The sequence below is a fragment of the Sminthopsis crassicaudata genome, chromosome 5 (assembly GCF_048593235.1).
Source record: "Sminthopsis crassicaudata isolate SCR6 chromosome 5, ASM4859323v1, whole genome shotgun sequence".
Lineage (NCBI taxonomy): Eukaryota > Metazoa > Chordata > Mammalia > Dasyuromorphia > Dasyuridae > Sminthopsis > Sminthopsis crassicaudata.
This window is the reverse complement of record NC_133621.1, coordinates 101,567,854-101,582,995: the sequence shown is the minus strand read 5'-3', so window position 1 is coordinate 101,582,995 and position 15,142 is coordinate 101,567,854. Positions and strand designations below refer to the sequence as shown.

Below are 15,142 nucleotides of genomic sequence, written 5' to 3'. Positions count from 1 at the left end.
AGTTAGAAAGTATATACACAGGCAGAAGGTATGGTTATAAGATGAGTTTGATGTGATGACATAAAACAAAGTTAAGGAATGAAAAAACAAAGGATTGTATGGGGAGAAGAGGAAAGGAGGACGCAGAATAAGTAAAATTAACATCACAAGAAAAGGTACAAAAACCAATTTAAATACAGGGAAAGAAGGGAAAGGGGAGCACTGTTTGCACTCTTATCAGATTTGGCTCAAAGAGGAAATAACATACACATTCAGTTGGGCATAAAAATTTATCTTACTCTTTAAGGAATTAGAAGGGGAAAGGAGGAGGAGGAAAGAAAAAGGAAAGGAAATCCTGATAGAAGGGAGGGCAGAGTGAGGGAGGTGGAGGTCAGAAGCAAAACATTGGTGAAGAGGAACAGAGTGAAGGGAGAGATAAAAGTATAAATGGAGGAAAATAGAATGGAAGAAAATACACAATTAGTAATCATAACTGTGTATGAATGAGATGAACGCTCCTATAAAATGGAAGTGGATAGCAGAATAAATTAAACAGAATCCTACAATATGTTATTACAACATATACATTTGAAACAGAGAGATACATACAAAGTAAAAGTAAAATGCTGGAGCAGAATTACATTATGTTTTACCTGAAGTAAAAAAAAGCAGAGGTGGCAATTCTAATCTCAGACAAAGCAGAAACAAAACTGATCTAATTAAAAGAGATAAGGAAGTAAACTACATTTGCTAAAAGAGACAATGAAGTAATAACACTATACATATATACCAAGTAAAATAGCATCCAAATTTTTAGAGAAGTTAACTGAGTTCCAGGAAGAAATAGACAACAAAACTATACTATGGGGGACCTCAACCTCCCTCTCTCAGAACTAAATAAATTTAGCCACAAAATAAACAAGATATTAAGGAGGTGAATTTTTAAGAAATTAGATTACGGTATCTCTGGAGAAAACTGCATGGGGACAGAAAGGAATATAAACTTTCCTTGTGGTACATGGCACCAAAACAAAAACTGACCATGGATTATGGCATAAAAAGCTCACAATCAAATCAGAAAGGCAGAAATATTAAATGAATCCTTTTCAGGTCATGATGCAATAAACATTATGTGTAATAACATAGTGAATAGAGAGCTGATCTTAAAGTCAGAAAAGACTGAGATTCAAATCCACATGGAACACAAACTAGCTTTGTGACCAAGGGTAAGTCACCTAACTTCAGGGCCTCAAATAACTACTTAATGCAAACAAAGTATTTATTAAATCTCCATGGACAAAAATCTATTATTATAAATTACCAATGTCTTATCAGTACAAGGTTTCCCTATATTGGATCTCCCAAACTGATTAAATCCTAGGTCTTGATTTCCTTCCCTCCTGCCTCTCATATCAAAACAATAACTGACTTAAGTGATTTGTCAATTTCAGGGCAGCAAGGTGATACAGTGGATAGAATATGTTGGAACCGGAATCAGGAAGATCTGTGTTCAAACCTCAGACGCTTACTAACTGTATGATCCTGAATAAGTCACTTCACTTTGCCTCAATTTCCTCATCCGTAAAATAAAATAGAGAAGGCAATGGCAAATCACACTAGTATCTTTGCTATGTAAAGCCAAAATGGGTTCATAAAGTGTCAAACATGACACAAAAACAACTGAACAATAATAAATCTGCCAGTTTATTATATAAATCTCCACATATATGCCCTTCAAAATTGTCACATTTGGTTTTTTTTTTTTTAATGTTCTACCTCAATAGTATGTAAAGTTTGCATTTTTTAAAACTTGCAATTTTTTTCTCAATAAAAGTCAATTTAACAAAATCTTACTGTGATAAAAGTGAAAGTTGTATGCACTGGAAAAATTTTTAAAAACTATTTGGAATTATTTTTTCTTCTTTTTAAATCTTTGTTACAAAGGAAGGTTTACTGTAAAAGATATATTCAGAAATTAATGGGATGGAAAAACAAAAGTATCAATAACAAGTAAGATCGATAAAAATTAGCAACAATTTAAGTAACTTTATTTTCTCATTGGCCTCTTTGAGACTCTACTTTGAATAGGACAGCCACAACAGTTAAAAAAACATGTTTAGTTTTATAATCTGACTGCCAAAACAACACAATTTCCTAAATCTACCAAGTATTAGCTCAATGACCTTGGGCAATTCATCGAAGCTCTCTAGGAATTAATTTCCTAAAATATACAACAATGACACCCAAGATTCATGCTGGCCTTGAAATCAGTATAGTAAACTATGTTATTTGCTGAGGTTAGACAAGGCTGAGCACCAAATTATGGAAAGAACTGGGAGTTGTACTTCATCTATGGATGGATCTATATTATGGGTAAAATATTCAATGGATATGGGACAGCAACCCCATTCATTCCTGTTAGGATTACTAAGTGAGAACTGAGGTTGTCTGGACAGTGACAAGGTGAGAATTCAGGTTTTCTGGACAATTACAAGGTGAGAACTCAGGTTGACTTGATAGAGGGGGCAAGCTCATTGGCTGGGGTGGTTCTTCCCAGAAGCCCTTGCATTATCCCACGCCCATTCTCTGGGAGAATAAAAGAGAGGACTCTCAGAGAAAGAAGAAGACTCTCTGCATTACATCAGGCCTGACGGGGCTCTCTGCAGGAAGGGAAGTCACTTCTAAGGACAAGAGTTAACAACAACTGCCTGGAGACAACGGTTCACTACAGGAAGAAGAATCTGTCTTAAAGATTTGAGTAGACACAGCAGATCTCTTCCCAGAGAGCGATCCGGCAGCTTCTAGAGACGACAGAACGCAACAATTTGGCGTCCACACGTGGGGCAAGGACATTTGCTTATCCTGACAATAAGAGCTAGACCAGACCTTCGCAATCTGGCGCCCGAACAGGGACAGACACGGTCCTGATTCCAGTGGAAAAGCTTCCGATCTAGATCTCAGTCTCTCTGACCCAGAACCGTGAGTAACGAGGAAACTTTGTTAAAGATTAAGTGAGCGTGCTAATAGATAAATAAGGAACTTAACTTGTTAAGGGCTAAACCAGGAATCTCTTATAGCTGAAATGGGGCAGATGTTAGCTATATTCAATCCCTGGACCTCAGCCGACTCATCCCCAGCCCCAGAAGAAACCTCAGCTCCACCCCCATTCAGGAGTGGTACTATAGAGAGTATAATCAACATAATTGAGGAGCAGAGTTTACTTGTAACCTGGGTACAGATTGCTAAACTCTTGGCTGCATTAAGACGCACATCCCCTTGGTTCTTAGAGGAAGAAAAGATAGATGTAGATAAATGGAAGCTAGTGGGATATGAAATGAAAGAATTTCAAGCAAAAAATGGGCCTCGTTCAATTTCTGCAGAAGTATTTTATATCTACAACATAGTTCAATTAGCCTTAAACTATCAAGCAAGTTGTAGGAGAAGGAAAAGTTCTAAAAATGAACAGAGGAGGAAGTGTGAGGAAAAAAGGAAAGATCAAGATCTTTCCCCAGAGCAAGAGGATTTAAATGAGGAATTATGGTATGATTCTCTTGAAGAAGCTTCAACCCTGCCTAGAGAACAGATTATTGACAGGCCCACATCAACCCCACCTTCAGAGATGGAGGAAGAAAGAGGGGAAGAGGCAGAAACACAAACAGAATTGCCTGTGAAGCAGCCTAAGCCTATGACAAGATTAGAAAAAGCATTGGTTAAAGCTAAGAGAGAAGGACAGGATATAAGTGATTTTATACATGCATATCCTGTGATTGAAAATACTGACTCTGTAGGTAAAAAAAGGAGAAGATATGCACCTTTAGATTTGAATAAAATTAAGGATTTGAAAAAAGGTTGTACCCTTTATGGGGCTACATCAGCTTATGTCAAAATGTTACTAGATGGTTTGTCTTATGAAGTCCTAACCCCGAATGATTGGAAATCCATAGCAAGGACATGTCTGGAACCTGGAGAAAATTTATTATGGCTTGCGGAATTTCATGAATTATGTAAAATTCAAGTCAGATGCAATTTGGAAATAGGAGTTAACACACAATTCACTTTTGAGCACTTAGCTGGTGAAGGTCAGTATGGAGAGAATTCGGAACAGATTCATTATACCATGACAATATATGAACAAATTGCTAAGGCTGCAATAAAAGCTTGGGGTGTCCTTCCTGGACAGAAAGATCGTGGAGAGGCTTTCACTAAAATACAGCAAGGTCCCAATGAACCTTTTGCAGATTTTGTGGGACGTTTGCAAACTGCTGTCAAAAGAACTATTGGAGAAAATTCAGCTACAGAAATAATGACCAGACATCTGGCTAAGGAAAATGCCAATGAGATTTGCAAAAGAATTATATGGGGATTAGACAAAGATGCTCCTTTAGAGGAGATCATAAGACGTTGTGCTACAGTGGGAACAAATGCTTTTTACACCCGGACAATGATGAATGTGGAAAGACAGGGTCCCTCCTGGCAAAGGCCTTCTAGAGAAACTCGGCGATGTTTTCAATGTGGAAAAATTGGGCATCTAAGAGCTCAGTGTAGATTTGGAGATACAGTGAAAAGACAGGGTGAGAGAAGACCTAAAACCCCATGTCCAAAATGCAACAGAGGATTCCATTGGGCATCAGAGTGTAGAATAATTCAGGGAAATGGGATGAGGGGCCCAGGTTCAGGGCCCCAGGCAAAAAAGACTTGGGGCATGATGGCAGCTGATGTTACACCCAAAGAACCTTTAGAAGGCCAGGACTCTGATTTAATCAACCAGCAGAAAAGCAATCACATGGCAGAAAGGGATTACCTGATAAGTGAGCCAAAAGGCAATCAGATTGTAAAAATGGATTACACTTGGGGAGAATACAGGCCTTTTAAACCAACAGGGCTGTGTCCAGTGCAAACAACTCCAATGTAATTGCCAGATGATGAGAAGAGATTTAGAAAGTGGTAAATAGAAGAAAATTAGATAGGTTAACTGCCTGGGGGAGAGGGTTTGCTTGTATTTCTTCAGCAGGAGAAGGAATCAGATGGGTGCCAACGAGTCATATTCGCCTTGTCCATCAGAGAGAGACAGAAAAAGAGAAAGACCTCAAAATAAAGGAGAAGATCTAAGAAACATCTGACACTGAAAGAGCATGGATAATAAGAAGACTGTTAAAGAACTTTAAAAACCAGCAGGAATCATTGGACTTCCTCACACAAGATGAGACTAATGGACAATGGACTTATGGACATTTATAAATTTTCAATTTATGATTATGTTATATACTTCTAGCATGTGTTATGTTACTATGTTACTATATGCTTATGTAATTTATGTAATTATCTGTAATACTTCCCATATTGATGGATTTATGTTTCAAGGTCATTTATGTAATTATCTGTAATACTTCCCATATTGATGGATTTATGTTTCAAGGTCATGACTGTCCTATGTTCTAAATCAAAAGAAAGGGGGAGATGTTAGGATTACTAAGTGAGAACTGAGGTTGTCTGGACAGTGACAAGGTGAGAATTCAGGTTTTCTGGACAATTACAAGGTGAGAACTCAGGTTGACTTGATAGAGGGGGCAAGCTCATTGGCTGGGGTGGTTCTTCCCAGAAGCCCTTGCATTATCCCACGCCCATTCTCTGGGAGAATAAAAGAGAGGACTCTCAGAGAAAGAAGAAGACTCTCTGCATTACATCAGGCCTGACGGGGCTCTCTGCAGGAAGGGAAGTCACTTCTAAGGACAAGAGTTAACAACAACTGCCTGGAGACAACGGTTCACTACAGGAAGAAGAATCTGTCTTAAAGATTTGAGTAGACACAGCAGATCTCTTCCCAGAGAGCGATCCGGCAGCTTCTAGAGACGACAGAACGCAACACATTCCTTCATATCATCATAAAAACCTGACCTTTTCTCAGAATCCCCTAAAGAGTTATTTATTCTGGAAATGTTTTCTCACCTTGTGCTCTGGAAGCTCATCCTCTCCCTAAAACTATTAAGTTCAATGGTAGAATATTAGAGATGAAAGGGACCATAGAGGTCATATAATACAACTTGATTCATTTCATAGACAAAGAAACTGGTGCATAGAAATTAAGTTGCCTTGTCTACAAAGATCCCACAACTAGTTTAGTGAGAGAGCTGAGTTAGGAACATAGGGCTCCTGATGGCCACTCCTGTTGGCCTCTGAACTTCAGTCATTGGGTCAGCCTACCAATCATGTTCCCTTTGTCAATTTTCATGTGGAGCATTTGAACCTCCATAATCTATGTTTCCCAAATTCCTAATCATTTTCTAATCTCTTTCTTTCCTTTTTGAACAGGTTCAGCATAGTAGATACTCCAAAAAACTCTTAGAGATTTTTTCTTGTGAAATTCCTCCCACCCCCCAAACCAATTATATTTTATCAAGAGAAGGATACCTATAACAAAGTACTAGATCTCAGGATCACTAAAAGAATTTAAACTGTCGAAAAGACCTAGAAAATAAGTATCTTTTCATATCTGAAGCTTTTTAGTGAATTGTAAAATTGGTTTAAATCAATACTGTGACACAGCAGCCAAAAGAGCTAATAAAATTGCAGGCTTCACTGAGAAAGGCAGAAGCACAAGGGCATTATGAAAGAAATGATATTTATTATGCTCATTACTGGTTAGACTTCACCTAAATTATTTTTCTCAGTTTGGGATGTCACATATTACAAAGTATCTAACAAAGATAAACTTGTTGGTGAAGAGACTCAAGATGCCAACAAACAGCAAAATTTAATGAAATGAAAATGTTTGGCATGGAGAGCAGAAGGCTTGGGGAGGGTTGGGGCTAGGGGTAGAGTAGGGAGACAAGTTATCAGAGAGAAGAGCTAAAGATCTGTGCTCTTCTTCCCCTCAGATCGCAGAATGAATAACTGGGTTCTTAACTTGGACAGAAGTTCTTAAACTTTTTTTGTGTTCTAGACCCTAAATATTAAACAGTCTTTGCTGAAGGAAGTATATAGAATAAAATATATGAGATGACAACGGAAACTTATTATTTTGGAATTTACTCCAGAAAGATTGGGTTTTTGTTTTTTTAAAAGTAAATGGGTTCCATTTTAAGAATTCCTGGGTAAAAAATTGAATAAGGCAAATTTTTGGTTCTATCTAAAGAAATAATTTCTAAAAATAAGATATCCAAAAAGGAAAATAGACTACTTCAAGAAATAGTAAACATTAAAAAAGAAAAGAAAGAAAAAAGGAAGAAAGAAAGAAAGAAAAGGATGACTATTTTGGGGAATTATAGTTAGTAGAGAGGATTGTTACTTAGACAAAGACTGAAATCTGCTCATGACTCTCCCAAATTCCCAAAATGATATGCAACACCTTACCTCGAGATAGATTGATGGTGGGTTATGTTCTCCTCCAAATTTGTCCAATAGGGCCTCTATGTGTTCCTGTGTCAATTTTATCATTTGCTTGATATTCCATACCTAAAACCACACAAAATAACATACAAAATTCCTTTAGGATATGAACTAATCAATAATAATAAAAAAATTAACTTCTTAGATTACAAAAGAATAATTAACTCCCCCAATAAGTTGCCCATCATTACTGTAATCTCCAATTTGTTACCTATATTGGATTGAAATACTTTTATTTTTGGGGGGGGGTAGAGATTTGGGATTAAATGACTTGCTCAGGGTCACACAGCTAGGAAGTGTTAAAGTGTTTGAAGCTGGAGTTGAATGCAGGTTCTCCTGACTTTAGGGCCAGTGCTCTATCCATGCACCATCTAGCTGCCCCAAAATACATCTTTAAAACCAGTAACTCAGAACAGATCTAGACCATTATATACACATGCTTCAGGAGAGAGAATTTTTTAAATTACGGAGAATAAATTAGAAAGAATTCCCTAAATGGGGTAGGAAAAGATGTGTAGACAGGAAGAACAAAACTTAAACGGAACAGATTCACAAACAGAATGGTTTGAATAATCAATGTATCAATCCACAACCACCTACTCTTACTTTAATTGAATTATGGGATCCCCAAAATGGTTTAATGGGAAAGCAGTATAGATTTAGAAACATGATGCTAAGTGAAAAATACAGAAAATTCCTGCTTTTTTACTGACTTATTTATTAGTCTGGAATGTATCATAGAAGGTGTCTGAAGTTGACAAGAAGTTCCAGAAAGCTACTCAAAAGCATATTTCCCCTAAATGCTTGGCTTAAGTGGTTTATAAAATCATCCTGAAATCAAAACTTTTAGAAAGAATATGCCTATGAGTTAATCACAAGTTAATAACAAGTGATATTAAAAAGAAAACAGAGATGGCTTAGGTCTAAGGGGGTTTTGATAAAGAAATGAGGTTAATTGTGAAACATGTGAAACATGAGACATTTTCACAGAAGGCATGTCTTACTGTAATGTTAGTCATGAACAAAGGGAATTATATCAGAGCCTTAGATTCCTGAGAGATGGATGGGACCCAGGAAGAACCTGCTTTAAAAAAAGAAATAACAACAACAAGAACAAAAACCTACCACCAGGCAGACTCCAATAGAATTCTAGTGCAAACTTCATGAACTAAATATTTTCTAATCACATCTTGCCCCCTCTACCATCTTCGGATAAAGCTGATTATTTGAAAGATTTAAGTTTAGTCCTAGAACCAAACACTGATTCAGATGCTACGCCTAAATTCTATATCAACAGGAAGATACCCATAATAAATCAAGAAGGACCACCAATCAACAAACATTTATTAAGAACCTATTTTGTAAGACAGTCTTTTTCTTCCAAGGGATTAGATTTTACAAGGGAACACAGATTGTGATCCTTCAAAGAGCAAAAAGGATTGATCAGAGTGGTAGAAAGAGTATCATGAAATTCCAGGGAAGAGAGAGTATCCAGGAAAAGAGAGTAGTCAAAAGTGTCAAATGCTGAAAGGTAACAAACTTCCATCTCCTAGCATTCCTTTTTTCTTTTATTAAAATATTTATTTACTAACTGCTACTATGAGGCAACACACTGTGCCAGAAACTGGGAATACTAAGACAAAACAAATCCTTATCATTTAGAATTAATGGTTGACAGGAAAACAATGCTAGCCCAGTTACCTTATCTGTACTTTCATCCTTCATGATCATTTAACCTATTTCAGAATTAAAAAACACTTAAAAAGACCCCGAAGCTAACCCACAAATGAAGAACTCCCTTTTCATTTGTAGTATATGCTCATCCAAACGTGGCCTAAATATAAAAGATTCAGCTATTAAACTGAGCTTGAGGACTGGAAGTGTATTTTACATATCCAGTCCTGATCCCAGGCAGAGGGTTTAGTGGCTGACAAACATCTACAGACCAACTACCCTACTGGAAGTGTATTTTACATATCCAGTCCTGATCCCAGGCAGAGGGTTTAGTGGCTGACAAACATCTACAGACCAACTACCCTAGCTAAAAAGCCACAATGCATTTTCACAAAGAGAAGGAAACAAGTGCCAAGCAAGTCAAACTATCACGGTCACCAGATCTCAATAGGAAACATCAGAAACCTTGGAAACAACAATATGTACCCAGTCCAAGTCCAGGAGTCATCAATGGGGACAGAAATCATTGCCCACCAACTCACAACTACTAGTAACAATTGCAGACCAAATGCCACCAACAGACAAGTAATAAGAAGAGCCATGGGAGTGGCAAAGACCATCACAAAGTCTCCCCAGCAGTTACCTGGAAAGCAATCCCTTTGGACAAGAGCCAGGCACTGCATCAACTGCTAACTAGCCACTGCTCCAGGCAGAAAAGCCAGCCTCATTGACAAAGCAAGGCACCCAGAGATACAATAGGCAGGGTGCACCAAGCAGATCAAACAAACCATTGCTATCAGCCCGATCATAATCCTTCCTCAGACCCTGTTGCAGAAAACTCAGACTCTTGAATCCAAGAATCTTTGGAAGAGCAAGACTTCCAGCCCAGGGCTTGCAGCTATCACGCTTGTAGAGATGTAGCTTGGCAGCTGCTCTTCTCAGTGCTGCAAGAATAGCTGCAATTCAAGGCTACTGGAAACCAAGAAAGTTTTTTTCACCAAAGTCTTTGGCACTGCCAAACAGTTAATGAACAGTTTTATTCTAAGGGCCACCACCATTCCATCTAACTTGTAGCACACCTTTCAAATTGATTCCCCCAATCCTACATGAACTTCTTGAGAGCAGCCACTCTATATCCTCAGAGCTTAGCACAGAGTTCTAACATCCTATACAAAGATAAGATCAAACTGGAAAATTATTTAGACAGAAAGGATGATTATTATAAGTAAATTAAGAGAGCATGGAAAAGAGTATTTGTTAGTGACATTTATAGATAATGGAAGACTTTATGACCAAATCTCAATAGATTATTATTATTTTTTTATTATTTTTTTCCCCCTGAGGCTGGGGTTAAGTGACTTGCCCAGGGTGCTAGGAAGTGTTAAGTGTCTGAGACCAGATTTGAACTCAGGTCCTCCTGAATTCAGGGCTGGTGCTCTATCCACTGCGCCACCTAGCTGACCCTAGATAGATTATTATAGGGGAAAAAAAATGGATAATTTTGACTATATGAAATTTTAAAATTTGCATAAACAAAACTAATTTAGCCAAAGTTAGAAGAAAAATAGTTAACTGGGAAAAATTTTATATCCAGATTTTTAGATTAAAGGCTTCATTTTTCAAATATATACAGAAGTGAGCCAAATTTATAAAAATGTGACAACTAATAAATTAAGTCCTAATTATTATATAAGTCCTAATTATTAAATGATCAAAGGACATGAGCTGGCAGTTTTCAGAAGATATCAAAACTATCAATAGTGACATAAAAATGCTCTAAATCACTACCAGTTAGAGGAATGCAAATGAAAATAACTCTGAAATACCATTTCATACCTCTCAGATTGGCTAATATTAAAGGAAAATGATAAATGCTTGAGAGGGTATATAACAATTGTGTAAATTTCAGCTCAATAAATAAATTACATATGACAACTGATATTCATGTGGTACTTGAAGGCTTGCTAAGTGCTTTATATATATTATCTTGTTTGATTGTAATAAAAATCCTCTAAAGTAGGTCCCTGATGTATATGATTGCTATTTTAAATAGGAGCAAGGAGCTTAGATAACTTTTCCGGGTTAGACAATTTTGTTATTGTTGAATTCATTTGAATTTAAAATTTAATTTTAAAATTAAGAGATGTACATACATATGCATAAGTATGTGTGTGTGTATATATATATATATATATATACATATATATATATATATATATATATGCATTCCCATACGTACATACATGTGTGAAAATAAATAGATAGGCTGGTTCTCCAAATGCAAAAGTCCATTTTCAAAGGAAAAAAATGCAAGCAACTAACCACCAAAAAAAAATTTGTTTTGAATCTCTAATAACTGGAAAAATGAATATTAAAACCATTCTGAAGTTCCAATTCACCCAGAAGTTGAAAAAGATGACAGAAAAGACAGAAGACAATCATTGAAGGAACTAAGGAAAAATAGGCATACCAATGCAGTGTTGGTGAAGCTGTGAAGCTGTTGAGTCATTTTAAAAAATTTATTTCTTATTTTATTTCTCCCAGTTACATGTAAAAATCAATTTTTAACATTTGTTTTCAGAATGTTTGAGTTCCAAATTCTCTCCCTTTGTCCCTCTCCACCCTCTCTCATCGAAAAGGTAAGCAATTTGATATAGATAACATATGTGACAGTCATGCAAAACATTTCCATATTAGCTATGTTAGGAAGAAAAAAAATAGCTGCTCACAATTATTATGTAAGGAAAATGGAATGTTAGCAAGAAGAAATCAGCACTCACTGATAAATCTCTTTATATATTAAAAAAATCCTATATAACAAAAATATTATAACTAGGATTTAAAGAAGTGATAGACCATGAAAAAGTTTTCATATCAGATGCTTTTTTCTTAGAGGAAGAATTATTTTTAAAAATTTTAATCAGTTTTCACCTTTTTTCCCTAGCTGCCTCCACCCCAAAGCAATTTGAAATGAAGAGAAAAATAGTATTGTACTTATAGATAAAACACATTTCCAAACTGCCCCCCCGCCGAATTTGTCTCATTCTGAATTGAGTCTTTCATCTCTTTTTCATGAGGAGGGCAGCAGTTTCCATGATTAATCCTCTGTAATCTAAGTTATTGTGCTGATAAGGGTTTAGTACATCAGTATTCCAAAACATCAATATACCAAAACTAATTCACCCATTCCCCAAATTATGAATAAACATTCTCTCAGATTTCCATTCTTTGCCACCTCAAAAAAAGCTTAAGTATTTTTGTATATTTTTAGTTTTGTTGTGCCACAGTCTCCTTGAGCTGTTCTACCTCAGTTTCCCTGCACTAGTTTCCCTCATTGTCCTGACTGAGTTTCCATGAATTGTTCTATCTCAGTTTCCTTAACTGTTCTGCCTCAGTCCCTTAAGTTGTAAACCCCCCCCCCCCCCTTCATTAAAGACAGAGCACCATTTGCTCTAAGGTTATAAATTGTCAATGGGAGATGAGGAGCAGATCAGACTTTCTGGCTCCTAGCTCCTGCCCCCAAGAATTTATGACACTGCCCCTCTAAAATATTCCAAAAGATAAGACTATCTCAGATACTTCACTGACATCTTTACTTCTATTTATTCGAACTTCCTGACTCTAGCTTTTAGTAAGAATTTATTACTTTCCCCATCCTGACAAAAAAAAAAAGTTCTAACTTTTCCCGCTCTTCTTCCTTCCTTTGTCTGAAAAGCTATAAAAGTGTTTATCATTCCTCCATTCATTACTGGACACTTTGAGACGAGAGTCCTGTCCAATCAATTATTGTAAGGGCCCTTTAAATGGGCGGCGCCACAGCACAACGGGAGATTGAGTGCCCCAGGAAGGATTCTCTGTGGGTATTAGGACTGCCCTGTGGGTGGGATCCTGTCTACATTGAGATAGCTTTGTAATGGGTGACTCTCTCACTGGTTAGCTGTGTGTATGACCTCACAGGCCCTTTATAAGCCCACTGCAGACAGCAGTCGCTCTCTATAACCTGGCTCCCTGAGCCAAGCGGGTAGATTGCCGAGAGGTAAGGAGTTTGGTAGTGAACACGTGGGTCTTCTGACCAGGTGTTCACTAGGGAACCAACAAGTCAGGGCATCAAGTCAGGGTATTATGTGAGTAGGTATAATAAAGGCTTTTAAGATTACACATGGCTGTTCTTGAGTGCACTACCGGTTATTAAACTATAAATTCAAGGGATTGTGGCCAGAGACCTTTGAAGGCCTCAGAGGAGGCGAGCCAGGTAGAGTTGACACTGCAAAGGTCAGTGGTCAAAGGTACTCTGTTGGGCCTAAGACAGACTAGTAATTGTAACTGCCAGGAGGGCATGTTACAAATTATAACTCTCCAATTAATAAAATATTAAAAAAAACTCTCTAATCTCTATCTTGCCTCAGTTTCTCCAGCATTACAGTTTTGCTGAGAAATAACTCTTCCCTTAATATTTCCTCTACCACCTCTCTATTTTCTTCTTTTTTTCCTTATTCCCCTGTTAAATAAAAGGATTTCTGTACTCAATTTTGTGCATGTATGTTCATATTCTTCCTTCTTTTAATCAGTTTAGATGAAACAAAAGTTCAATTTAGCTACATACAAAGAAACTTATTACCAAAGGGATGGCCAATAGCTTGTGAATTCTTTGGCTACTGTGATGCGTAAAGTAAATAAAAAACTTTTTATTCTTATTTAATCATCTTATACTTTGCAAAATAGTAGAAGGAGAAAAGGCTGAGATTCATAGTTTTCAATTATAAATATTAAACTATTGATTCTCATAATATGAGATGTTTGAACAAGGAACAAAGAGTAGATATGCTATTCTAGAGGAATTCAAAACACATTTATATTGATATTCTCTCATTGTGGAAAAAAAACAAAAAACAAACCCAAACCCAAACCTAGAAGACAAGTACACAGTTAAGTGTAATAGCAACCCCCAAGGTTCTTCTAAGAGGAATGTAAAGTAGCTGATGGACTTGGAATTATTATACTCAAAAAAGCAACTAGAAGCATTTCCTGGAACACCTTCTTGCTAAGTATGAAATAATAGAAACATTCTAGGAAGAATTTGACAAGATGCTCCAAACCAAGTCATCAGATACTTTGGTATTTGAGTTGTGACTTCAAAACAAAGAAAACATGGAAATAGGGACTTGAGATTAGTGAATGAAAGAGATTTAAGGCTTATAGATTACTTCATAATTACACTCTTTAAAAAGAGATTCATAAAGCTGTGGACATGGCAAATACTGAAAAATGTCACAAAAAATGAAAGAAACAAAGAGAGCAATTATGTTTCTGTATGCGATTTCTGAAAGGGTTAGGGTTAGGGTTAGGAAAGGAAGGGATAGAAGGAGAAAAGAAGAAAAAGTTGGGAAAAAAAGATATATGAACCACTATCTGAAAAAAATGTTCCGGATCACTTAATAATGAGAGAAATATATATTACAACTTTGAGATGTCATCTCAAAAACACAAGACTAGGAACAACAGATAAGAGAGAATGTTGGAGAAACTATGGGAAAATGGTCATACTATAATATATACACTATGGGTAAAATTGGGAATAAGTACAACTATTCTGGAAAACAATATGGATCCATACCAGAAAAGCCAATAAATTATAGCCCCCGAAAGAACAACAGCACTACCAGGCATAAACCCCAAGAAGATTTAAAAAAAAAAAAAAAAAAAAAAAAAAGAGGAAAAGGTGCCAGACATATGAAAATTTTTATTATAGGATTTTCTGCAAAGACAAAAATCTTGAAACTAAATGGTGCACCATTATTAATATATCAAAATGACAAGAAAAACAGACATTCAGGCGTATTTCTACAAACTGATGTAGACTGAAATAAGCATGGAACAATTCAATATAATAACCACAACAATATATTAAAAAAAAAAACCTTGAAAAATGAGCAATGTTATAATGAAATAACCATATTTGAATTATATTGCATTTATCTGGCCAAATCATAAGACCAACAGCACCATGCCTTTTCTCAGTGTTATAATGAGATATGTTGTCAGAACTAATATATGTTAGTTTATTTGCTTATTTCCTCATTACAAGAGTATCACATTGGAAAGG

The 15,142-nt window shown here is 36.4% G+C and overlaps 1 protein-coding gene across 3 annotated transcripts in view; it reads right to left on the bottom strand.

The window, feature by feature from the left end:
- BRAF (B-Raf proto-oncogene, serine/threonine kinase) overlaps nucleotides 1-15,142 on the bottom strand; it is a 153,155-nt gene that overhangs the window by 91,645 nt on the left and 46,368 nt on the right. For all 3 annotated transcript variants that reach the window (XM_074267728.1, XM_074267729.1, XM_074267730.1), the window contains exon 2: nucleotides 7,330-7,431. In XM_074267728.1, the coding sequence (XP_074123829.1) occupies nucleotides 7,330-7,431 (102 nt within the window). The remainder of the gene's footprint in view (nucleotides 1-7,329; nucleotides 7,432-15,142) is intronic.